Genomic DNA, 24,806 nt, shown 5'->3' with positions numbered 1-24,806 from the left:
GGATGTCCTTTGGGTAGTGGACCATTCTTGATACACACGGGAAACTGTTGAGCGTGAAAAACCCAGCAGGGTTGCAGTTCTTGACACAAACCGGGGCGCCTGTCACCTACTATCATACCCCGTTCAAAGGCACTTCAATCTTTTGTCTTGTCCCTTCACCCTATGAATGGCACACATACACAATCCATGTCTCAATTGTCCCCTCCCCTTCATTTAAACTGGTTGAAGTGGATTAAACATGCGACATCAATAAGGGATCATAGCTTTCACCTGGATTCACCTAGTCAGTCTGTCGTGGAAAGAGGTTGTTGATGTTTTGTATAATATTTTAGCATTATTTATACACACTGTTTTTCTGTCTAGGAATGCAAGATCTACGGTAAGCTAAGCTTGTCTTTCCAGTTTTCTAAATATCGGTAACTGGGTGGGGCTATTTAAAATAGTGTGTTGGTTGTCTGAACAGACAACAGACAAAGACAGAACATGGAACAAACCACTGTCACCCCCAAAAAAGACAGAAGTTTAGTAATTATTTCACCTGACCTTACTATTCAACATTTCCATGCAATCATTTGTTGCCGTATGTAAGGGGCCTTGAGACAAGAATCTATGTGAACAGGTTGGCTTCAAATTTCATGTCGCTGGACTATTCGTACAGTAATTCTTTCCAGTAATGCTGACCATTTTTTCATGGATTTCTCTTCACTGAGAGAAAACATTACCAGTGTGAAGGTCAGCAGTTTGTGCTTCTGCGTGTTTGTCTGTGTGTGTCTGTGTCTGTGTCATGACCTGTATGAAACCTCTGCCGCACCCCCAACATTCACTAAGTGGTTCAGTGGAGTATAGGTCCTTACAGCAATTTTAACTCAGTCATAGAGTTCACTATTTGCAATAGTATGACAAGGAATGTGATTGTGACACATGGCATGAAGAAAATATTCTCTGTAAACTTGTGAACTTTTCCATTGGAATAATGTAGTAAACCTGCATGGTTTCATCATTGTTTTGGGGGAGTACTCTAGATCTTATATCACTGAGGCATTTTGACAGGTTGTTTTGACATTGTTGTCCTGTGGATTTTGTGTCATGTGAGGCCTCGTCCCTACCTGTGCCCCACCCAGACTTCAAAATATAACTCTGTGATGGGTTCTGCCCCTGCTGTGGGACTGTATAACCCGTTTCACCAGCTCAGAGACTTGCCCAATCAAAGACAGCTCCATAAGTCAGTCCCGCCTCTTGGCACAACGCACGCCTAGGGGTAAGGCTGTAAACCAGGGACTCACACTGGCCATTATTCCACCAATCAGATGATATCGTATGAGTTTCTTTTTGTATTATTTATGACGCTACAGATAAATCTACCAATCAGGTGCCCTGTGTTGTATAACCAATTACTTCTCAAGTGTGTCCTATTTCATTGTGTTATGAAAATGTTCTCTATCAATTTTGAGGATGAAGAGGTGTGTCTTACTGTTCATAGCAAATGGAAAAAACAAGGCTTCATTTGTCACAAAATAATTGTGATGACTACAGTAAAACTCTGTCACACTGACCCTTGTTCCACCAATCAGCTTTGTGGCAACATGATTTGTGGTGCACTCTTAATTTTTATTTTGCTATGGTAGAACTTAAAAGGGTTCTTCGGCTGTTGCCATAGGAAAACCCTTTGAAGAACACTTTTTGTTTCCCGATGTAACCTTTTTGGGTTCTATGTAGAACCCTTTCCACATAGGAACCAAAGTGTACCATTGCTTAAGCTACCATGCAGCAGAGCCAAGTTGTATTGCCAATTAACGGTCTGGGATGCTGTTAGATTTCCTCAGATTTGTCCAGTTTTCTGTTTTTTATTATGAAAGGTTATCTCTCAAATTGTACAGTGTTATTGGGAAAAACTACAACATTTGCCACCAAAGAATTGTGATGACTACAGTAAACCACACCAGGCAAATATTTGCAGTTCGGTTGACCACAAGGGCTATTTTTCCCTTTAAGAGCTTAAAAAGGCCCAATATTGGCTCTGTTCCAATAGCACATTCATGTTGTTCTCACTCTTCACGTGTGGGAATGGGATAAAACCTGTATCCTCATCAAAAACAAGATTCACTTTCTTCTGCTGTACAACACGTGGCACTTTTGAGAAGCGGTAAACCAAGTCCTCAGAATGTGCAGAAATAGCTGTGAGTATGGAGAAGAATGAGTGTTTGTCTCAGAGCTAGCGGGTGGGTAAATTGGTGAGTGTGGAAGTAAGTGGGTCCTCTAAGTCTGAGTCATTGTGGCCTGTGACGAAGCCTCAATGTTCATTCCACCTCATGTGACTCTGTTTCACTGTGGTTTTGGCACAGCATTCGGGACTTCAGATGGATTCATCTGTGAGGGAACAAAAGAAGACAAATGGATTGTCTTAATGTTCGAGACAACATCACAGACAATCAAAACAAGAAAATAAATGCTTAGATGATCGCACGCTTTGTGTGTGTTATTCCTTCAAAATAACTTCCTTATGTCTCAAATTCCCTTGGTGTTTGTGTTAAAGGCAGAAAAAAACAACATTGCACATTTGACAAAGAAGCACTGTTGAAAGGCAGAATAAGCAATATGGTTACGACAAAGCCAAGGAATGTCGGACAACCTGATTTACAGCAGTGATTCAGTAGATAGTAACAAAAAGTAGTTATAGTGGAGATATTATGATTTGTCACAAACACATGCAAGCTTTGGGTTCTTCCATCCAGGCTTAACTAAAAATGAAAATATAAATATATAGAAATATATTATGGTGTCACATGACCTATTAGAAAAAAATTGAGCATTTTACAAAATACACAATATGGACATAAAATAAAAAGCAAGCCTACAGGCTGAAAAGTTCACTAGAATTACGTAATTAATGGAAGAGATGTAAAGAGTTTCACATTTACCCGTTCAAATCAAACATTACAGTCACACCCATCAATGCCAAAACACTGGTAGACTGAGTCAACATTAGCAGTGGTATGTTTCTGGATGTTTTTGCCAATAAAGCTTCTAATGTACATCCAGTGACAACAAAGTGTAGAACTTGTGAAGAAACATTTGTCAGGTTGAAAAGAGATCACCCACCCCCTTGATTTCATCATACGTTCAACTGCCAGTCATTTGTAGGCTTTGGGAACCTAAGAATCACAAAAAGATTTCTGGTTAATTAGTGTGTGTTCTTACAAGCAAGCGTGTTAATCTCTCTTCCTTGGAATTGTTGTCAGAGTTCTTAGAAACCTGGGGATGTACTCTTAGCCACGCTGACTGGGGTGGCAGGGTAGCCTAGTGGTTAGAGCGTTGGACTAGTAACCGACAGGTTGCAAGTTCAAATCCCCGAGCTGACAAGGTACAAATCTGTCGTTCTGTCCCTGAACAGGCAGTTAACCTACTGTTCCTAGGCCGTCATTGAAAATATACAAAAAAAATTCTTAACTGACTTGCCTAGTAAAATAAAGGTAAAATAAAAATAAGAATAAAATGCTCTGGGCAGCTTTGATTGAAAAGAAAACCCACCAATCAAGCATTAGATCTTTCCTCCCATAGACCTCACGTCCACAGGGCAGGAATGCAACTCTCACCTTCCTCCTCGCTGATCTAGGAAGACAGATGTTTTGCTTTAGTTCTAGGCTCTTCATAGTTCTTCATGATAAGTGCTGAGGATAGCGTGGGTGGGGCGCAGAATAGCATGGTTTGAACGGTACCTCCCTGGTGACATTTTCAACACATGGCCTGAGGTTTCAGCCGGAGGAATGAACTGTGATATGGTCTCTGGGGAATGGGAAACTTTCAGGGTTTTTGACAGAGTTTCAGTGCCGTGGTAGATGGACGGAATCTAAATCCATACCCTCAGAGTATGTACTTTGGCTAAATAGTGTAAACGCGTAATTATGCACATTCTTATATTATAAAAAACAATACTGATTAAAAATGATGTGGGTGGTGTCAATATGTTGGCACATGGCTTCTGAAAGCTAATTTATTTTGCCAACGTAAATCCAAAAACTTGCGTCAGCATTAAATATTCTCTATCATTTCAATTATCCGGTCCACCTTTTATAGATCCTAATGGAAAATGTAATAATGTACGAGGAGCATTCCATACTTTATGGCGAGCATCACGTTACAGTTTCATCTCATTGGTCATTAGGCGTTGACAGGTGTTTTGTTTGCTTTGAGGTTTTACTGATTGAGGAACTAGTAATGAAGCGTGTTATGACTTGGTCTCGAGTAACAACAAGTGTACACCCTTCTCACCGTATCACCAAGACAACTCAAACAGACAATATGCTGAATTTAGAAATGCAATAGAAACCAGGAACCTTCTACTCTGTGTGGCCGCTTTCAAATACGGCAAATGTGTAAGACAAATGTATAAATACACATTTAAAATACAAGTAACGTACGCAAAGTTGGTAACCACACAATTTGTACAACAGATTATTTATTTGAACAGACTTACCTTAGGTTTGACTAAACTTCATGATTGCCCCTTTGTTAAAATCGGCTTAGAATTGAATAATAAACACTTGTATTTCATTTCCATACCTCTAATCACTAATGGCATAAATTGCAGAAAAGTAAGACTGAATTGTTACCTCCATTACTACCACACATCAGCACAAGCCAAAATATTTGGCTCACCACCACACCCTCCATAGGCCTAGTCCTTAGCCTTTTGCTCACTATCATACACCTCCAGTAGGCCAAAGCCCAAGCCTTTAGCCCACTACCATACCCCTCCATGCGGTAGGCCCATGCCTAGGGTCTTGATCCGCCTCCTCTACCAGAATCTGCCGATTGTTTGACAGGGCCCTCTTCGCGACGTCTCCTAGCATCTCCAGTTGCTCTAGCTCGCCCTGTGACTAACACCTCTCAGCTATATTTCACTAACAAATGAGAAGACCTTCCAGATGACGGGCAGAGAAGAAGAACCAAGGACGGAAACGAAAAACATATGGGAAAGCCTGGACTGCATTTCATACAGAAAAGGATACTCCAAGAAAAATCGGAACATTCCCCAGACCCCTTCCTCCATTTAAGAGGGACTTGAACCTCTCATAAAAGCTCTCTCAGTATGAATGGCTTGATGATCTTAACACAAAGTGATACAGTATTGTTATGCATTTGACTGACGAGTGAAGGTACATAACTATACCTAACATACACATCAATTTAATTAGTCTTGTATGTGTGACCTTGTCATTATTTTTCTTAGGAAATAAAAGCCCTTATTACACTATTGCTAATACTGTACATAACACTAACACTACTGTGTACATTATACAACATTTGGGGTACTTTGCACTCTGAGCCAACAGATGTAGGCTTACAAATAGGGTTTTACTGTCATAACATTAAGAGGTCAATAGGTTGTTAAAAAAAATCCTGAAGTGAGTGAGTGAGTGAGTGATTAAGTGAAAAAAGCTAAACATTTGTTCGTATGCAGGTTATTATCAACCTCAAAACTATGCAAGGAACTCTGGGTTAAACACAAGCATCAGTCAAAGCTATGTTGTTCTGAAGACATTAAATCAACCTGTTTAAAATGGTGTACCAAATCGGTATGACTGAAGTGGGATAAGGAGAAGGGCAGAGGGGGGAATTATCTGGCAGTGAGGGAGTCAAACCTCTCTTTCAGCTGGAGTCCGTATGACACCAGCCCAAAGGCAGCCATCTTGCAGCATTGTGGGCATTCCTGTGATTTAAAGCAGCAGGGTGAGTCACTGTGTTCGATGCAAACACGGCCTCTGATTCACACCCCGGTGACTAAGACCCCAAACGGACCCCACTGAGAGACGAGGAGTGAGGAAAGGAGAAGCCTCTATCTGTCTGCCATCTCCTCTGCCCGCCAAAACACAGGAAACCTGATAAGGGGACAAAATGCAATGCATTTATTTCCAAAGCTAATTGTCCATTGCCCAACAAATGATTTTTGGTTGACCTCAAAGTATGCTATGAGTCACTTCCCTAGTTGGCCCAAGTCTTCAGTCTACAACTGTTTCTAGTGACATTTCATTGCTAAGATTGTTTAGTAGGCCTATAACCTTTCTCTCAATAAATCTTAATGAGTTTGTACCAGACCAGTATAAAGCTATGAAGATGTGTCAGAAAACATTTCTAACCTAAATTAGCCAACTTGCACACATACCAATTTCAATGCATCATGATTTGAATTATCAGAACTTTTCACTTTTCTTACAGCTCATTAAAATGTACAAAATTGCCAAACAACAAGACACATCCTTTTTCTCTCTCTCTCTATCTGCACACTGTCTGACTTCCTGCCTGCTACCAACAGAAACAGGTTGCACCTGCTATGTGACATCATAAAATATCTTTCCTCCATCATATCCTTAAATGGTCTCTCCTATCGTTGTTATGCGGATGACACTCAAATACTTTTCTCCTTTCCCACTTCTGACACCTAGGTCGCGACACACATCTCTGCATGTGTGCCAAAATCTCTGCTTGGATGTTGGCCCACCACCTCAAGCTCAACAAGACAGAGCTGCTCTTCCTCCCGGGGAAGGCCAGTCAGCTCTAAGACCTCGCCATCATGGTTGTCAACCTTCCCAGTGTGCAAACCTTGAACCTTGGACAACACCCTGTCATTCTCTGAAAACATCAAAACAGTGACTCGACCCTACCTCACACAGGAAGCGACACAGGTCCTAATCCAGACACTTGTCATCTCCAGTCTGGACTACTGCAATTTGCTGTTGGCTGGCCTCCCTGCTTGTGCCATCAAACCCCTTCAGCTTATTCATAATGCTGCATCCCGCCTGGTGTTCCACGTTCCCAAGTTATTTCATGTCACCCCATCCCTCAGCACACTCCACTGGCTTCCAGCCGAAACTCGCATCCACAACTTGCCTACGGGGCAGAAAGAGGAATTGCCAATCCCTACCTTCAGGCTATGCTCAAACCCTACACCCCAACCCGAGAACTCCGTTCTGTCACCTCTGGTCTCTTGGCCCACCAACCTCCCCCTAAAGCTAAGACAGTCCCTGCCCATCTTCCGAAAACATGTGAAACCCAACCTCTTCGAAGAGTATCTTAATTCCACAGCCCTCCCCCAAAAAAAAAACATTTTGTGAACTAACACTCGCACTTTACCTTTTCCCTTTACTAACTTTGACTTTGCTGATAGCTACTTTGAGGAAAAATTTACTTACTATGACTGTGATGTGTGGTTGTCCCACCTAGCTATTTTAAGATGAAAAGCCCTAACGGTAAGTCGCTCTGGATAAGAGTGATGGCTAAATTATGGTTCTTGCGCAATGGACGACACACCTCAATATCCCTTCTAGATGTTTTCATACTCCTGTTTCAACAACTGATACAAAGACATAAAACTTCACACACATGGTTAGATAATCATTCTTAAATTAAATGTCAAGTAAGGTTTTGATCAAAAGATGACACATTGCTCATCTAATAAAAATAAATACACTTCATTAAGTTGTCACTTGAAAAAGCAATTCCTTTGTATGTCAGATGGTGTAATGCTATATGGTGTTAAGGGAAAGTTGAAAAAGTCCATGACCCACACACTTCAACCTAGGCAGTTTGAAGCTCACCTTAGAAAGATATGACCTACATATCAAGACAAAGAAAGTTTTAGATTTTGTGACAATTCAGAAAATATCCATAGGTGGAAGATAATTTACACCACATCAAAAGGGCCAAACAGACATTTTCCATTCCCCTTTCTTTTTTTCAATTTAAAGTTTTATTAAGTTTTCTTGTTTTTCAATCAACCAACAAAACACATTCCACATTCACAGATGTGACAGACTTAAAAAATAATAATAATAATAATAAATAATTTTTACAAAATTAAAAAAATCAGAGCTCCTAAATTCTAGTACTGTTGTTTGCCATCCAAAACAACAGAGATTGGCCTGTGAAAACTGAGAGATTAATTATGCAGATATCACCCATTTACACAACTGCAGCCTGCATCACAGCATTACTCTGATACTCTTTGGCTTCTTGCTTATTACCTTTCCTGACCCTGATAACTCCCCTTTTAAATCCTCACAAACTTTAAGAGGAGCTCAAAACTAAATCCTCCTGAGCGGTCAGATGTATTTCTTCCTTGTGTGCCATGACATGAACTTCTCTGATAAGGTAGAACTGACTCAAGTGTCCATGAATCCACCCTTGTCCTAGATGGACGTGATCATATGTCCCTTTTCCGTCCCCCTCTAGCCTTCCATTCGGATGGCTTGGCAAGGTTCGGGATACAGGAGGCCGGAGTGTTGGTTCTGTTCAGGAGATTTCACTCTCACATAACCACGTCAAACCCAAGCACGGCCAAAATAAACGGCTGACTGTGGAGGTTTGCCTCCTTAAAACGGATTTCGTCAGAAATAATCCCAGGGTCTAAGGTCTCACGCACGTGGCCCAGGATGTTTGATGTGTGGATTATTGCTCAGATTAAGCTTCCCCTTTAAAAAAGAGGCACATTCAGTGAGAGGTTTGATGTAGTGATAAAAAGACACCAGTGACCTGCTTTGATGTGTAGGCCCCTGAATCTGAACATACACCAGGCCTGACACTCCCCACAGTGACTGTATGTGCATGCCCCAACCAGAAGCCGTGGATTACAGGCAGCATCTGCACTGAGCTAAAGGGTAGAGCAGCCGCTTTCAAGGAGCGGGACTCTAACCCGGATGCTTATAAGAAATCCTGCAATGCCCTCCGATGAACCATCAAACAGGCAAAGCTTCGATACAGGACTAAGACTACAACGGGAAGCACAGCTGCGAGCTGCCCAGTGAGACGAGCCTACCAGACGAGCTAAATTACTTCTATGCACGCTTTGAGGCAAGCAACACTGAAGCGTACATCAGAGCACCACCTGTTCTAGACGACTGTGTGATCACCCTCTCCATAGCCGATGTGAATAAGACCTTTAAACAGGTCAACATTCACAAGGCCGCAGGGCCAGCGGAATAACCAGGATGTGTACTCCGAGCATGTGCTGACCAACTGGCAAGTGTCTTCATCTGTCTGTAATTCCAACATGTTTCAAGCAGACCACCATAGTCCCTATGCCCAGGAACACCAAGGTAACCTGCCTAAATTACTACCAACCCGTAGCACTCACATCGGTAGCCATGAAGTGCTGTGAAAGGCTGGTCATGACTCACATCAACACTATTATCCCAGAAACCCTAGACCCACTCCAATTTGCATACCGCCCCAATAGAGCCACTGATGACACAATCTCTATTGCACTCCACACTGCCCTTTCCCACCTGGACAAAAGGTGGGAATTCTATTTATTGACTACAGCTCAGCGTTTAACAGCATAGTGCCCTCAAAACTCAATGGGACTAAACACCTCCCTCTGCAACTGTATCCTGGACTTCCTGACGGGCTTCTCCCCCCGTGCTGATCCTCAACACGGGGGCCCCTCAGGGGTGCGTGCTCAGTCCCCTCATTACTCCCTGTTAACCCATGACTGCATGGTCAAGCACAACTCCATCACCATCATTAAGTTTGCAGACGGCATAACAGTGGGTAGGCATGATCACCGACAATGATGAGACAGCCTATAAGGAGGAGGTCAGAGACCTGGCAGTGTGGTACCAGGATAACAACCTCTCCCTCACAAAGACAGTCGTAAAGGGCACAAAACGTCTATTCCCCCTCGAGAGACTGAAAAGATTTGGCGCATGTGACAAATACAATATTATATAATTTTATTTGACATAAACCCACAGCTATGCCCTTTGAGGGCAGAGTGCATTTCACAGAGCAATATATGAGCAATATATGCACTTCACAATCATGGATAAACAGTCACGTCCATGGGCATGGGGAGTAGGAGTCACTGGTAGATGGATAAGAGGAGTGGACTGGAACCAGGTTTCGATGAAGGGAAATGTTTATGCACGGAATTGGATCGGGTTAGGTTCTAAATTAACCTGCTCTTAAATCAGGGTATTGCAATTGAGGGACAATGTCAGCTGAATGTAAATGTTTCAGTTATAATAAATTACTGTCAGATTTTAGTTTCTCTATCAGTACATAACAGTGGCGGTCAGTGCCGTTTAAGATGAGGAAGGACAATGTTTTTTAATGAGCATGGCCTTATTTCCATTACAGCATATTGGATGACTGTCATTCATATTCCATTCACCCAGCTCAATGTAACATCAATAGGTTTAGGCTACTACATGATACTCAAATGTTCCCTATACCCATCATGAGGTTGTTACAACAGGTTGAGAGAAATATTTGAGTAATCCAAACAGTGACACATTCAATAGCACCTTGCACACTCTTGCCTGCATCTAGCTGATATAGGGTGTAATCTGAAGTGGTGGAAAAAAGTATGTTTATCCAATTATCATACAAATTGAATAGACCCCAGATCAACGCAAACACGGTTCACTTTCATAGCAACCACATACAAACACCATGATCATTTTGCTGTATAATTCCTTCTCGCAATCTACGCGCTCTGAAGTAAAAGTACCCAATTATCATACTTGAGTAAAAGTAAAGATATATAAAAGTAAAGATATATAGAGTATATAGCTATCTTTCTCTCACTTCTCCTTCATTGTCTTATGAATTAATTTCTTCAAAACTGTTCAACTATTGTCCTTCTCTCACTTTGAGTCAACTACTCACCATATTTGTTGCACTCCAGTGTAAGCTAGCAGTAGCTTATGCTTTCAGTAGTAGATTCTTTGTCTGATCTTTTGATTGGAATGACAACATGTCAGTTTATACTGCAAGACCTCTGATTGGAGGATGCCCTCTGGAAGTTATTACTTGTGTCTATGGAAGGGGATGAGAACCCTGAGCCTCCTAGGTTTTGTATTGAAGTCAACGTACCCAGAGAAGGACGGAAACTAGCTGTCCTCCGGCTACACCATGGAGCTACCCCAGAGATTGCTGTTGAGGCTACAGTACATGACCTTCATTGCAAAACAGTGTGTTTCAGTCAATTATATTGTTTTATCAAAATAGTATTAAAAATAATATTCTGAAATTCACTAAGGAGAATGGTCCTCCCCTTCCTCCTCTGGGGTGCCTCCACTGGTATATACAGAATATAGGCCTTGACAAGCAAAACATGAACATGATCCAGCGTTTATGACATCTACACAACAAACAGTAACCTCCTTCACACCTCTTCAATGTTTTCACCCACTTCACAAGGTTCCCTTTAAAAGCCTGAGGGACTGTGTATGTGCGTGTGTGTGTGTGGACGTGTGTAAGTATTTGTGTCTATGTGCACACATTTGCTGTTATTGCTTAGCCTTTCACTTCTTTCTGCTGTGAGTGTCAATAGTGCCATGGTGGCAAATACAGAGCATACGTGAGAGCACCGGCAGCAGGGAGAATCTTCCTTCAGGAGACAGAGGAACTACACAGACTTTTAATAGGGGGAACACACATACGCACCTAGGACCTAGGAGACATACAAGACGGCGTGTGAGATATCGGAAAGGTGTTGCACTGTACCTTTGGCCTACTTTAATGTGAGAGAACATTCGTAGGGAGACGCCACCTGACAAAGAGGCTTCAGATCTGATTGGTGAAAGTGATACACCAATGACGTGTGGCGTTTTCAAATCCACTGTGCTTCAATTTGAATATCTAAAATATTCCCCGCTTTAAACGTGACGACTGCATACATGACCTTTCCATAAAAGTATGGGGAAGTTATGTTATGGGAAAACACAGCTCAACGTGTCGACACAACCATTGGTATTTACTACTGCTGTTCTGAACAATGCTATTATGATCATTTATGATATTTCCACATTTTTCCCATCAGACATGGCTGATGAATGGCCTGAGTCAGGCACCAGAGTGTCGGACATTATTCAACATGATATACAGAGAAGAACCAGCAGCACAAATCCCAGAAACGCTCTCCTCACACATCAAACTTTACCCTGCACATTTTGCCTCCCCTACCATACATGGAAATACTTCTTTATTTTAAAAGAGCAGACTCTTGATTGTGAGTGAGTGAGTGAGTGAGTGAGTGAGTGAGTGAGTGAGTGAGTGAGTGAGTGAGTGAGTGAGTGAGTGAGTGAGTGAGTGAGTGAGTGAGTGAGTGAGTGAGTGAGTGAGTGAGGGAGCGAGCGAGCGAGCGAGTGAAGTAGGGCCTGTTATCAGTGGAATGGGGAATGTTGACAGGCTGGATTGTGCTGAGATAGCGCCTGCACATCAGGCCTGGTGTGACGCATGGCAGACACGCCCACTCCCTCCCTCCATCCATCTCTATCCCCCTCTCCTTCGAACTATCTCTTGCCCTTTTCTTTACTTTCCTCCCCTTCCAGTATGACAAAATGTTTCTTTACCTCTCATAAAATAATGCTATCCTCTCATAGCAATGGCGGTTAATTGACAGATCAAAGGTTTTGGGAACACACTCCGTTCTCCCTTTATTTTTATTTCCCATCTCAATTGAGTTCACTTGCCTGTGTTTCCCTATACAGGATTTACAAGCACTGCTGGTGTTATGAAACATTTAGGGGAAGCTGCCTCTCTTGGATTCCCAATAGCACTCATCTGCTTTCCTTTTTCTCCACTAGACCAGAGAAAGAACAAAAAATCTGGTGTTGCGCAACCACTGTGAGAGCATTCAGGACGTTTGGTTTCATTTTCCTTCTTCTGCTTCCCGTCTCTCCCACCCCTCAACCTCCTGCTAGGCAGCGCTGGCCCCACTTCCTTGAGAGGGGGAAAAAAAATGTATAAATATGATAAAGAGGGCAAAGTGGATTAGGAAGAAAGAAAAGTGAGAAAGCATATTACAACTTCAGATTCTCATATTACTGAAGAACCAGGGAGAGACTCGCAGAAGGTTTGAAAAGAGAGAGAGACAATGAGAGAGAGAATTAGAAAGGGGGGGGGGATACAGCGACTGGAAGGGGTGTTGACATGGAGCTAAATTACAGAGGGGAGTTCAAATAAGCACGGCCCATAGGGATTAGTATATGCTATATGTGCTAATACACAGAGTCTTCATAACTTCAAGCCTGCCAAAGAACCACATGAAAACCAATCCAACACTGAAACTCCATTGATATTACTGAAACTCCATTGATATTACTGAAACTCCATTGATATTACTGAAACTCCATTGATATTACTGAAACTCCATTGATATTACTGAAACTCCATTGATATTACTGAAACTCCATTGATATTACTGAAACTCCATTGATATTACTGAAACTGAGCAAAACTGGTCATGACGTTTGAAAGCTAATCTTGAGGATCATAGGTGTGACCAAGGATGACAGAGGTATTACTATTTTTTTGCATAAAACACCTCAAAAAGGGGTGTAAGGCTGAGTCATAATCTGTGGTCAAATACCCATACTAACATACTGTATACTACATACATTTGAAAGCCTATTGCATGTTATGAATAGATACACTTAAAAATACACAACTTTGCAGAACATAACTATTTCACACGGATGAGAAAAAAAAACATTGCACCATAGGAACTGTCTCCTGGCAGTGTCTGACCCCTTTGTCACAAGGCGTCCCCACTCTGGACACAGCTACATGGGTCACTGACAATAATGTTCCCTACTTTATACTGAGTGAGAGAGAACATGAGAGAGGGACAGAGAGAGACTATGAGAGCGGTGCTGCTGCAGAGTGAGGGGGACTTCCCGACCTATCTCAGGACTGGCAGATTCTGCACTCAGCTTTGACTGCCATACCACACTTGCCTGTGAGGGGATGGCTCAATCATTCCCACGGCGACTGGCCATTAGGACCTAGGATCATCCAAGTTATTAAAAAGAACAGACTAGCACTGCCATTAGTTACACCTATAATGAGACAAGAATTGAAATAATGATCAAAATAGCCACTTCATAAGACAGTGCTGAACTTATTATTGGAATCATAGAGGCCTTTCTTGTATTTTTTAAATTTAATTATCCCTCCCACAAATGGTCAAATCTGAGATGATGTCACCATCCACCATTTGTGAATATTATCATAGAATGACACTGCCTTCCATGTGCGATGCCACACGTGTGGTCAAAATGTGGCTACATGTCGTGTGATCACGTCACACCTGTAAAGCAGTGATATTTGTATAGACTGTATTGAGAAGGGAAGTGCCACACTGACATGTCAAGCCTCAAATATCTGTAATTCAACATGCTGGATTCTTCAAAGACTATCTAGTTTTCCACGCAATCTTGAACTTTGAGTGAACCTGAATTGTGGTACAATTCCTGGGACAATATTCCACAGCATTCTTTCCCCCGACAGGCTAATGATCCCATTTCAGACCTCTGCTCAGTGTGAAAATAGTGCGTCAGAAATTTGACCGCGATGGACAATAAAGGACGGCATCATTGGCACTGCGGGGTGTTGTCACTGCGAGGTGTTGTCACTGCACGCTGGGCCACTATATTCAGTGACAGGTGCATAGAAAAGTTAAGGAATACGGTTTTATGCTTGGATTGACAAACAAGCATCCACATATTAACTAGCACAAAGCAAGTGGGTTATGTGTCTCGGTTTTGATATTCATTGATAGCCCATTTTTTCTATAACAGGGAAACAGGGCACAGTAGCCTATGTGTATTGACATCCATTCAGGTTTTCCAGGTGCGGTAGACAGTGCTGTGTTTAAGAGGGGTTGCGTAAATAGAAGGGAGGTAGCATCAACTCACAGAGCCCGTATGTGAAAGACGAGGGGTGGTATTCCATATATAAGGCCATGTTTGTTCCTCAGGGAATATTTCACACTGCCAAAATGTGTTTCGAAGGGAAGTGTAAAAACTGCACCTCCATAGCGAAAACAGAGTGGCACAAATGCAATCCCTCTGAGGACCGCTAGAGTAAGCTACTGCTTTGACTCGCTGAGGTAATTCTAGGAAACAGACATATCTGGAAAACATCATGTACCAAAGTATTACCCAATTTCAGTTTTTTTTTCTCCCAAAAGCAAATCTTTTAAAAAGCATTTCAAACTGAACTTTTGAACTCAGGGAGATTAACCTCATGGACAAGTTACCCAGTGAGTTTGTCAGAACAAATCCAATAGGCTAAGGGAAAACATACAAAGGCAATAGAGGAAAACGGTTATCATACAAACATTATAGTCAATGCAGAGCAATACGTAGCTACGGTACAGAACATAGGCCTACTATACAGCACAAGTCCTCATATACACCTATTTCACAAAGACACACCGATTTCAAACAAAGGAATAGAACACGGAAACACCTCTTGACAAAATAAGAGCCACTGTGTTTCTAAGGGGGGAGACTCACTGTTAGTAATGTAATGCGAGCAGGAAAGGAAGGTACTTTCCCTTGTAAAAAGGTCTGTAAATATGGGCTCGTGACCAACTGCAGCAGCCAGTCAGTCGATGCCCTCTGTCCTCCTCCTGTAAGGTCATCCCCAATGAGAAGAGTATGTGGTGCAACTGACTCATATTCAAGTGCCCTGATGAAACTGAAACCAAGCAGACAGGAGTATGAAAAAAGGGGGGAAACAACCATGGAGAGCTTGGTGTGTAATAAAAAGGGAATACTTTGGATTTGGATTCAATTTATTAGGATCCCCATTAGCAACAGCTAGTCTTACTGGGGTCCGACATATAACGAAAAAGACATAACAGACAAATGACTTTACAATATACATACAGTACCAGTCAGAAGCTTCCATTAGCAAAGGTCGATGTCTGCACCCCCTCGGAAATCTAATTAGCAAAAAACATATATATATATCCCCCTACAACTCTGTCAGTTTAAGCGAGAGATACAGTACCAGTCAAATGTTTTAGAACACCTACTCATTCAAGGGTTTTTCTTCATCTGGACTATTTTCTACATGGTAGAATAATAGTGAAAACATCAAAACTATTAAATAACACATATGGAATCATGTAGTAACCAACAACAAATATATATATTTTAAAGTAGACATCCTTTGCCTTGATGACAGCTTTGAAAACTCTTGGCATTCTCTCAACCAGCTTCACCTGGAATGCTTTTCCAACAATCATGAAGGAGTTCCCACATATGCAGAGCACTTGATGGCTGCTTTTCCATCAATCTGTGGTCCGACTCATCCCAAACCATCTCAATTGGGTTGAGGTCGGATGATTGTGGAGGCAAATAGCCCTTACACAGCCTGGAGGTGTGTTGGGTCATTGTCCTGCTGAAAAACAAATGATAGTCCCACTACACACAAAGCAGATCGGATGGAGTATCGCTGCAGAATTCTGTGGTAGCTATGTGGGTTATGTGTGCCTTGAATTCTAAATAAATCACTGACAGTGTCACCAGCAAAGCATACCCACCCCATCACACCTCCTCCTCCATGCTTCACGGTGGGAATCACACATGCGGAGAACATCTGTTCACCTACTCTGCATCTCACAAAGACATGGCGGTTGGAACCAAAAATCTCAAATTGCACTCATCAGACTAAAGGACAGATCTCCACCGGTCTAATGTCCATTGCTCCTGTTTCTTGGACCTTCTTATTGGTACCCTTTAGTATTGACTAATCTTCATGTCTTAAAGTAATGATGGCCTGTCGTTTCACTTTGCTTATTCAAGCTGTTCTTGCCATAATATGGACTTGGTATTTTACCAAATAGGGCTATCTTCTGTATACCACCCATACCTTATCACAAGACAACTGATTCGCTCGAACCCATTAAGAAGGAAAGAAATTCCACAAATGAACTTTAAACAAGGCACACCGGTTAATTGAAATGCATTCCAGGTGAATACCTCATGAAGCTGGCTGAGAGAATGCCAAGAGTGTGCAAAGCTGTCATCAAGGCAAAGGGTGGCTATTTTGAAGAATCTCAAATATATAACATATTTTCATTTAACACTTTTTTGGTTGCTATATGCGTTATTTCATAGTTGTTATGTCTTCACTGTTATTCTACAGTGTAGAAAATAGCACAACATAAGAAAAACCCTGGAATGAGTAGGTGTGTCCAAACTTTTGACTGGTACTGTACTTGCACACTTAAAAACATGTAGCGTGTGTGTGCGCGTCTATCAGTTACACATTAAGGTCAGTACATACACACAACAGGTAAGACGTACATTTCCATTTGAGTGGAAGTTATGGTCCACAATCATTCAGGTAAAACTTAAGTATGTCATTTGGGGTAATGGGAGGGGTGAGGGTGGAGGGATTCTGTTATGTGTACAGTGTCTTCAGAAGGTATTCCTTCCCCTTGGCTTATTCCACATTTTGTGTTACAGGCTGAATTCAAATGGGTCAAATTGATTTATTTTCTCACACCCATCTACACACACTACCCCATTAATGACAGTGAAAACATGTTTTTATATATTTTAGCAAATTTATTGAAAACTAAATTCATAAATATCTAATTCATATAAGTATTCACACTGAGTCAATACATGCTACAATCACCTTTGGCAGCGATTCCAGTAGTGAGCATTTCTGGGTAAGTCTCTAAGAGCTTTTCACACCTGTTATTCTTTAAAAAATGATTTAAACTCTGTCCAGTTGGTTGTTGATCATTGCTAGAAAGCCATTTTCAAGTCTTGCCATAGATTTTTCAAGCCGATTTAAGTCAAAACTATAACTAGGCCACTCAGGAACATTCAACGTCCTCTTGGTAAGCGACTACAGAATATATTTGGCCTTGTGTTTTAGGTTATTGTCCTGCTGAAAGGTGAATATGTCTGCCAGTGTTTATTGGAAAGCATACTGAACCGGGTTTTCTTGAACCAGGTTTAGCCTGTGCTTAGCTCTATTCCATTTATGTTTGATGCAGTCACCACCATGCTTGAAATGATAAAGAGTGGTACTCGGTGATGTGTTGTGTTGGATGTTGCTTTATTGCAAACAGGATGCATGTTATGGAATATTTGTATTCTGTACAGGCTTCATTATTTTCACTGTCATTTAGGTTAGTATGTTGGTAGGTTAGTATGATCCATCCTCAGTTTTCACCTATCACAACTCTAACTGTTTTATTGTCCACCATTGGCCTCATGGTTTCCTTCCTCTCCAGCAACTGAATTAGGAAGGACACCTGTATCTTTGTAGTGATGGGGTGTATTGATACACCATCTAAAGTGTCAATAATAACTTCATGATGCTCAAAGGGACATTAAAGGTCTGCTTTTTTTGCCATCTACCAATAGGTGCCCTACTTTGCGAGGCATTGGAAAACATCCCTGGTCTTTGAGGTTGAATCTGTGTTTGAAATTCACGGCTTGACTGAGGGACCTTATAGGTAATTGTATATGTGGGGTACAGAGATGAGGTAGTCCTTCAAAAATCATGTTAAACACTATTTTTGTACACAGAGTGAGTCCATGCAACTTATTATGTGACTTGTTAAGCACATGTTTACTCCTGAACTTATGTAGGCTTGCCATAACAAAGACTATTAATATTAAATATTCAAATTTTGTTGACATTTCAGCTTTTCATTTTTAATGAATTTGTAAATATTTCTAAAAACATAATTCCACTTTGACATTATGAGGTTTTGTGTGTAGGCCAGTGACACAAAATCTCAATTTAATACATTTTAAATTCAGGCTGCAACACAACAACATGTAGAAAAAGTCAAGGGGTGCGAATACTTTCTGAAGGCACTGTAAATACTGACTACAGTACAAGAAAAAAAATGGATTTAGGTGTTGAATCTATTGACGGTGCTGAACACAGATGTGTCTGGACATAACCCTTCACTTATTTATGTCTTGAGCAGCATTGAGAGGAGTTACAATAAGAGCAGCTCACTATGAGCTGACAATTTTGTCAACAATAAGATAACTGCAGCATAAAAACAGTGAGTTTAGCTGAGACATTTGATAACTGGGCCATTTGAGTCACTCCCAGGTCACTTAGCATAAGTGGTATCGGTGAATGATTGTGTGGGTTAATGATTTGTGGAAATTGGGACAAAGGACATGGCATACGTGATTTTCAGTAACAATCCACAATGCACAAAATGTGATTTCTGTATGCATTTACATGGAGTTACATTTATAGTTTTGCTTTTACTCATCTATTTGTTGTTGGGCTGCTAATACAAGCTATAAAAGGTGCTTTGTAAAATGCATCAATTTCAATTATGTCAGATTTTTTTTTGCATACGTTTTTGTAATAATTTCCCTAATTCATACCACAGCCTCCCCACCCCGTCCACATGTCACCATGAGTGTTCATAAGGGGGTTCCTGCCTAAGCATGCCTATTGGGATGTCTATAGTGTATAAACTGTACCTTTGCTAAGACTGGAAAGCCCCAATGGAAAGCTTGGCGTATCACACATTGTTGCGCACCATAGAATGTCCCTTGGGGCTTAGCTAGCATGTATATTTGTGTGAGCACGTGTGTATGAGCGAGTATGCCACGCCCCTCCCCAACTCACCAGGAGCAACTTCCCATACTCTTGGGACCGGGGAAGAAAATAAACGTGGAGAAAAGATGCACACCACTTCACAGTTTGAGAAACTAAAGAAGTGGATTGGGAAACAAAATAGAAATAAAGGGAAAGAGAAGGCAAGGAAGAAAACATTTTCAATTTCTCATGAACCATTTTTTAAATATAATTTTCAGCCAAATTTGACAAGGTAGTGGAAGCTTGGGGTTATTTTTAACTGGACATGAGTAGGCATGCCTGCCCTACCTGCTTCTGTGGCCGGGAGTTATGCTGCCTGCAATTAATGAAACTTGAGCTTTTCAAGGCCCCTGATGGACACGTCCCACTGCTGTTGGGATATAATGTAAAGGAAAGGTACACTGTGACCACTAAGGTGACATTAATGTAAAGGAAAGGTACACTGTGAACACTAAGGTGGGAAACTGACATAATATGTCTTGGGAGGGAGGGACATAGAGTGTTTCTGCCTCAAGTGTGTGTTTCAGTTCCACATCCACCCTTTGGCTATATAGGCAATGAGGAGTTGGCTTACAGGAATATGTATACAGCAGTTACTAAACATCATGTTAGACCAGTCTCTGCACCCATTTCCCCTCACATCGTCTCCATAATACAACCTTAATACTGAGCTAAATATAGGCTATAGAGTTTAGGACACAACCAGATTATACAAAAACACTATTCAGCAACAACAGTGCTGAAGTCAATGTATAAGCATTTTGAGGGAGTGATGGGGTCCAAGTGAAATGAGCAGTTTCCTCAAACATTGAATAGTTGAAACAGTGTTCATTCTGCCATTAGGTAGTTTGGCAATCAAATGACTCAATTGAAAGAGCTCAACGCACATCCAAGTGTAAGCATTTCAAAGTAAATATGTGACTTTCTATCGCACTTCCTTGTTAGACTTATGAACTGTGTGACAACAAACCCACATGACAAATAGAGATACAGTCACCTCTAAGAACTGTAGATCAACTCAACATGGGCCAGTTGATCCATGGGACATTGTCCCTGGATATATTTTGACTGGATATGTTTTTAAACCCTCTCAACTTCTTCAACTTGACACTATTTACAGGAGCAAGTGTAGCACAACTAAAGTACAAAATACTCTCAGAATGTAGTCTATTAATCAAGGCAGAGTGGGTTGTTCCACACTTTAAAATCGGGCCATTGTTGTGCCTACTTTATTGGTGTTAGCCAACGGTAGTTAGCAGCTGAGTTAATGCCAAAATGACTTATTTAGCCACAGAAATTCAGATTCGTTTCTCACGCGTGTGAACAGTGTTATGTCAGGCAAGGGATAGACCCATGGTTTCATTGATGGTTAAATAGCAGAAACAGAAACATAGTCATTATCCAAGAGTTTCCTGCTATCGAGGGATTAGTAATCACATTGTCTGTTTACCATTGGGCTACCAGTAACACAGATGGGAAAAAAAATACTTAATGAGCCTTGTCATGGTACCACACACATGACTTAGCAAACCCTACATGATATCACAAATAGAAACTAAACCGTATCCTGATAAACCCTGTGTTTCAAGTCCAGACTGATTACTGGATAATGTTATTTGTTACAGTAAGATCATACTAAAGTCATTGCCTAAATGGATTCATATCACCTGTCATGATATTGTCATGAAAATGGACATACAGATGGAAACGCAGATACATTTTAGGCCACCTTGTTAGATCTATAGTCTACATGACCACCATCCGGTCTCCAACTAAATCTAGGCTACATGAAATTGACCATGTCTGTTTTGTGCCAAAGTGTGAGCGTAATTGTCTGAAGGTGCGATTGAAAACATTGACTTTAAATAATGCACATTGGCATATATATATTCCTATAGCCTAAGGGTATATAAATAACTATCTCTCCCCCCTTTGAGGGCTAGCCTATAACTTTTGGAAAATGAAAGTAAAGACTGGAAAATATATTATTAAAGACAGAATTAAAAACAGAGAGTAGGTCTCACGCATAGAAACCAATGAGGAAAAAGTCTGGGGTGATTCTGGTAACAGCCTTGGGGGGAAATGTGTTCAGGAACGAAGTAGTTAATCATAGCCTAATATCCCAAAACCAGTCGTCATCGTAACTTAAAATCGAATGAACATAGGAAAATAATGAACAAGTGGTTCACTACTTGTGGGCGTATTATGTAGCCCTAGTCTATATGATGCGTTCATGTTTGAATGTTGAGGAAACTGAAACATTTCACAGCTATTTAAAAATACAAAAACATGGCTTTACGACAAACCCTGGTTGCTGTGTATGAAACTTTACGGGAGTGGTGTCCGGGAAGATAGCACAGGAAACCCCGCCTGCCGCCATAAATAAACTATAAAAAGGGCTAGTCCTGCAGTAACAGCGCAGCGCAATCGCCCGTGTCTTGCAGCTGAAAGTGACAGGCGAACTAAAACTTTTCAACGGACAAGAATACATAGAAGCATGTCAGATATGATCGACGATATTATCACGAGGGTAAGTTTTATTCACTGGGGTTATATTTATGTTCAGATCAGTAGTATAATCTATGGTTATGCATTTGGTGCCTAAAAAAACACAATTAGACTATTTTATTAGTTGTTGGCTACTTTCAACTGTGATTACATGTTGAAATATTCACAAAACATATTTAACGATGAAGTTTCTGAGGAGCAGAACATATGCTACAATTCTGCATCGTGAGTAGGCTATTATATGGTTATAACGTGATTTATTGACTGTTATATTTCTCTCCACAGAATCTGATCAATCTGGGTTTAGATGAACCATTCACCCAGAAACAAATTCAACCGATGGTACCTCGTCTCAACCGTTCAACTTCGTTCTTCTCACCAAAGAGCCATAGTCTAAGCTCTGAGCAATTGAACGATGATACCCCTTGGCCACTTGACATTTGGAGCAAGATGGCTCCAAGTCAACCACAGGTTTCCTTCAGACCTGACCGCTCCATGAGTCTGACCGAATCCAGTGTACTCTCCTTCAGTAAAATGAAGACCCTGGATGAAGTGCCTCCACCTCCTGGATTTCCCCCACTGAACAACCCGACACCTCTCCCTTCCAACCGTTACAAGACCGAACTGTGCCGTAGTTTCCAGGAGAACGGCAGCTGTAAATATGGGAGCAAGTGTCAGTTTGCCCATGGAGAGCCTGAGCTGCGTGGTTTATACAGGCACCCAAAATACAAAACGGAGGCCTGCCGCACCTTTTACAACTTTGGCTACTGCCCATATGGAGCCCGCTGTCACTTCATTCACGAAGAGAAGCTCACCCCCTTAACCCAAAAGTTCCACAACCAAGCACTTGCTGATCAGAGCCCACGTCAGCTCCGTCAGAGCGTCAGTTTCGCAGGTTTCATGGGATCACGCAGCTCTCCTCCCCCTGCGCTCCACGACCCCCTTGGCTTCACCCGTGCGCCCTCGGTGTCACCACCCCCTGCGGACATTCTCTCCCCAGTGTTCAATGACACCCAACGCGACACATTTCAGTTTTGTCAGAGCCGACCAAGTGTAGGTGACATCCACAACATCCCTATGATAGTTGAGCCACAGAAGCCCTCACGCTGCGTTTGTGGCCACGGAAATAACTTCCCAGACACTCTGAACAAATCGTACGCTATGGAGGACCGCAACAACATCTACATCACCCAGCAAAACCTCCACCGCTTCTCTTCTGAAGATTCCCTCTCAGATCGGGATAGTTACACCAGCACAGGCAGCACCAGCGGTTCAGAGTCCCCCACATTTGATGGGGCTGGCAACAAACGCCTCACCGTGTTTGCGCGTCTGTCACTCTCTGACTAGGAAACCCAAACCACATAGAGACAATCCAACACCCGAACCTTGATCAATTGTGAAGGTTCCGCTTACACAAATCAGAAATCCTATCAATATGATGCGCATCAACACTTTATACTGTTTATTTATATTAGTAAATTACTTGCTCAGTGACATTTATTTGGTACTCAAACTTCTATCAAAATCTCTATATTTTTTATAATATGTATATTTTCATTTATCTTTTCATCTTGTCTTCCATGAATTGCTTTCTTTACAAATGACCTTGATGGTTGATAGTAACACACGTTTTAAGTAGCTTTACCTGTCTCAAATCAATATGAGAAGGACCTAGTAGCCTTACTTGGATTAGTCCTTTAAATATATGTTAATTTGAAACAAAAGACTCCCCTCCATTTAGTAAGCTGACATAAGTGTTTTTCAGGTCTGTTTATACTGTTGGTATTCATGTGTATACCAAGAACTATTCAAACCATCAATGTGACTTGGAAAATGACGACAACACATTCTCTCACTGTGATATGCACTTTAAACTAGGTATTGGGAGACTAGTCTCTCTATGTAGCATTTAACCAAAGCTTTACACTTCTTTTTTTATTTAAAAAAAAAAACTTTTACCAAATTCTTTGTGTAAGAACAGTTTTTCATATTATTTTTGGACTTATTATTTTTGGACTCATCATATTTTAACACATCTGTGACAAAAGTGAGAAGGTGCTAGTACGCCGTCTGTGTATGTCACAGATCCAGGAGGGGGTATTTGTGTAGCCTTGCCATTTTATTGAGAGACCTGTTTTGTTGCATAATGTTTTGACAACCCCGGTTGGGTCTTACTCAACTGTAGTAGGTGACTTCTATTTCATCAGGGACTGTAACATCACAGTATTTCCATAGACTATAGGTTGACTTATTTGCATTTCTTTGCTTTTTGTAATTGTAAAGACTTAACTAATATATTTATTATGATATTTATTGTGGTAATACCAATGTATTTTGTACTTATTTATCAAGAACTTGTCAGGGTCTTTAAAAACGATGTGTGAATTATTGAGAAAAATATGAATTTATTTTTGATCGCCTAAACATGAGAAATAAATGAAAATGATAAATAAATGTAATTTCTTGCATTTAATTGTTTGTTTTTTTGACAGTTTTACAGTTTGTCTCACGTTTGATTCAATAAGGAAAACCTTTCTTACTACTTGATGACAACACAAACAGACAGCTATATGAGGGCAGAATACATGGCTTAACAATACAAAAATAGAAAAAGAAGAAGCTCTCAATTCCTCAGTGTAACCTGTGAGCAACCAGTCTTTTATCTTTCTGGAGACGGCTGTTATGTCAACACAAATGGGTGATCGGTCCAGTATTTGGCCAAAATACTGTGTCAGTCACTGAAGGCATTTGACCCAAAACAACAACTTATCCTGCATGTATAGAGCTCAGTTTCGTAACTAGCCATGCACAAATGCTGGAGCTAATGTGTTGATAGGGAGCTGAGCTGTAACCTAGCTGTGTGGTCAAGTGCCTGTCATATATGACATTCCTCTCCTAGAACACCGTTT

At 41.2% G+C, this 24,806-nt stretch overlaps 1 protein-coding gene and 1 long non-coding RNA gene across 2 annotated transcripts; one reads left to right on the top strand and one right to left on the bottom strand.

The window, feature by feature from the left end:
* Positions 1-1,834: 1,834 nt before the first annotated feature.
* On the bottom strand, positions 1,835-15,426 carry LOC123993039. The gene is made up of 4 exons (XR_006831353.1): positions 15,303-15,426; positions 3,529-3,609; positions 3,100-3,152; positions 1,835-2,367 (listed from the first exon to the last, which is right to left on the bottom strand). It is a non-coding gene; the product is annotated as an uncharacterized LOC123993039 (long non-coding RNA).
* A 6,331-nt stretch (positions 15,427-21,757) lies between these two features.
* Positions 21,758-24,365, top strand: zgc:162730 (uncharacterized protein LOC564559 homolog). Its single transcript, XM_046294778.1, has 2 exons — positions 21,758-21,919; positions 22,183-24,365. Exons 1-2 carry the CDS (start codon positions 21,887-21,889, stop codon positions 23,242-23,244), a joined length of 1,095 nt encoding a protein of 364 aa, XP_046150734.1. The 5' UTR covers positions 21,758-21,886; the 3' UTR covers positions 23,245-24,365.
* Positions 24,366-24,806: the final 441 nt, after the last annotated feature.

This window comes from Oncorhynchus gorbuscha, linkage group LG13 (genome assembly GCF_021184085.1).
Source record: "Oncorhynchus gorbuscha isolate QuinsamMale2020 ecotype Even-year linkage group LG13, OgorEven_v1.0, whole genome shotgun sequence".
NCBI classification, from domain to species: domain Eukaryota; kingdom Metazoa; phylum Chordata; class Actinopteri; order Salmoniformes; family Salmonidae; genus Oncorhynchus; species Oncorhynchus gorbuscha.
The sequence above is the reverse complement of the archived record's forward strand: the minus strand, read 5'-3'. Positions and strand labels throughout refer to the sequence as shown.